The following is a 2563-nucleotide window of genomic DNA, read 5'->3' as shown; positions in this document are numbered from 1 at the left end:
CAGAGAAGGAGCTATCCCTCCGCAGATCCAGGGCGGCCTATGAGAGCAGAGCAGCAGCCTGGGCTCCCTCCTGGAGACTCCTGCCCTGCATAGTCCCTTTACCAAGCAGCTGTGGCTCATGATCTTAGCAAGATGACCTCAACCCTGATGTCGCCCCAACCTGATTGTGTGTTCATAATTTTTTTGTTAGTTTCATCCAGATGTTCAGGATCCAACAAATGTTATTTTCTAAACCCGCCCTCCTTTTCCTCCGAGTCTTTTTGAAGCACCGAGGGACTGTGGAGGAGGTGGTCGGGGAGGACGAAGCAGGTGGGGTGGGAGGACTTGCTGCCCAGAGCTGTTGCTGAGATTGTTAATGCTCCTGCGTTTCTGGCAGAAGCTGCATTCTGTCCTGCCCAGGCTCCGCACTGCCTCCCTATCTCACAGTGTAAGAGACGCAGCCAGTGGCCATTTGTCCCAAAGCCACACAGAGAAGAGGTCTGGAGCTCAGGCAGGAACTGAACACTTGAGCCTTCTGTGCTCTTGCCGGAAGCGGCCATGTGCCGGAGCAGCCGGAGGTGGAACCCCACACCAGTGGCTTAGCAGGAAGGAAGTGAGAATGAATGCACTTGCCTTAAAACTCGCTCTGGCGTGTGCTTTATCCAGAGTTCTCTATACAAGAAGCTTGGGAAGCTGAGGCCAACCCCAGCACCCACGTGGTGCCTCACAATTAGCTGTAACTCCAGGGACCACCTTACACGTGGTGCACGTATATTCAGGCAGGCTCTCACACATACACAGAAATAAAATCTTAAAAAAAATAAAAACTAGATGTGGTGGTTCAGGTTTGTGACCCCAGTGTTGGGGAGGTAGAGATGGGGACTCTGGCAAGTCAGAAAACTTGATCAAAAAAAGCAAAAAACCAAAACACACAAACCCACTGCAAAACTAGGTTCATTTAATGGAAAAATACATTGATTTAGTTGGCTGATTTCAAGGAAAATCAGCATCAAACACCTTTCATGACCATCCCACCCAGCCCTGAGGGAAGCCCCCCTGAAATACAGTCTCCCACTCTTAGGAAGTACCAGCTCCTCAGGCCTGCCGCACGTGCTGGGCTTAATCCGAGTTCAGGGTGAGGCACACCCCCTGGAGCACCCAGTGTGAGATATGTTTTGCCGTGAAGAGGTCAGCTTCGAACACTAAGCCGATTCCCATGGCATTTCTCCTCATGGAGGTGGTGTAGACAGGGGTCCGGAAAGTGTTCTGCAAGGGAGAGGCTGGTGACAGACCCTCGGGATTGGAGGCTCCTGGCTAGAGGGGGCTTAGCCTGAGCACTCTTTATATGCAGCAGCCTTGGCCTGGCATGTGAGTACCATGGGCACTGGGCAGATCCACAGACGGCTCATCAAAGATGGACCCTGGTCTAAATGAAGGCCCTTTGTAACTCAGTGTGTCCAAAATTGCCTACTTTCCCTGGGTCTCTACCATAGGCTCTGAGCTTGGACTTGACCCCTGTGGATGATGGGTACCCACGTGCATGCATACCGGAGTTTTCCCCTGAACTGGTCCCCATAGCTTAACCCTGCCTCCAGGATTTCCCCAGGTTACCCCGAGAGAAGGGAAGGCCCCGTGGGGCCAGGGAGGAAGCTGTCACCTGTAGCTTCAGGCGGTGCCCTTCAATGGGGATGATCTTAAGGATGGGCAAGTCCACAACCAGCACTTTGGGCTTGCTCTTGACAAGACACCCTCTCTCTATGTCCCAGTCAGCACCTTCCAGGTAGAGCCCAGAGACAAAGCACCCTAGATGGGACAAGAGGATGGATCCGTGCCCTGCTGTGTGGCTGCTACTCTCAGGTATGCCCAGAAGACCACCAAGGGGGCCCCTGCCACCCCAGAACTCAAACCCTGCCCCGCTTCCCAAGTAGAAGGCTAGCTAGACAGACAGGAGAGACAAAAGGCTCCCAGGAAGTGGGTCTGCATGGGTACCTCTTGTCCTGGACTCTAGCTTCAGGACACACAGCTCAGGACAAGCACACAGCATCCTCTGAGCCAAAGGCATGACCAAGAGGAGTATGAGCTCTGGCATGCAGAAACCCCTAAGCCAAGAGCACCAACATTTCCTGGTGGTCTAGTGGTTAGGACTGAGCACTCTCACCAAAGGCAAAACCTATCATCCACCTGCCCTCGGCCAGAATGGCATCTGGATGCTCACCAGTAGGACCTATCTGAGGATCCCTGAGATAGTGTCCTGTCACAATGTCAAAAGGTTGGGTGTGCCTGACAGGATCCAGGCCAGCTAGCCTATGTGCTCTCTGGCTCCTACACTTCTGCCTCTCAGGGATTACAGGGAAGCCATCGGTGATCTCTGAAAAACTCACTTGACCCAGAAACCCACTTGCTGCAGACTAACCCCATGTCTCTGCTAGTCTCCCTCCAGTGAGAAACTCTGCTCTCTGCGATGCCACAGAAAGCATTGTGGGCAACAGCCCTGCTTAAGGAAGGCCTAGTCCACATGGCACTTGGATTTGGGAATGATTCTGGGAGGGAAGCCCCGGGTAGAAAGCAACATACATGACATTTA

At 53.1% G+C, this 2563-nt stretch overlaps 1 protein-coding gene across 1 annotated transcript in view; it reads right to left on the bottom strand.

Moving 5' to 3' along the window:
* Nucleotides 1-927: 927 nt before the first annotated feature.
* The window catches only part of Dnah10 (dynein axonemal heavy chain 10), a 111875-nt gene continuing 110239 nt past the window's right edge, over nucleotides 928-2563 (bottom strand). The window contains exons 78-79 of the mRNA XM_021162419.3: nucleotides 1637-1782; nucleotides 928-1245 (exon numbers count right to left, since the gene is read on the bottom strand). Coding sequence (XP_021018078.1) covers nucleotides 1099-1245; nucleotides 1637-1782 — 293 coding nt within the window. The 3' untranslated portion in view covers nucleotides 928-1098. The remainder of the gene's footprint in view (nucleotides 1246-1636; nucleotides 1783-2563) is intronic.

This window comes from Mus caroli, unplaced genomic scaffold (genome assembly GCF_978045245.1).
Source record: "Mus caroli unplaced genomic scaffold, Mus_caroli_1 scaffold_4, whole genome shotgun sequence".
NCBI classification, from domain to species: Eukaryota; Metazoa; Chordata; class Mammalia; order Rodentia; family Muridae; genus Mus; species Mus caroli.
This window is presented reverse-complemented; position numbering and strand designations above follow the sequence as displayed.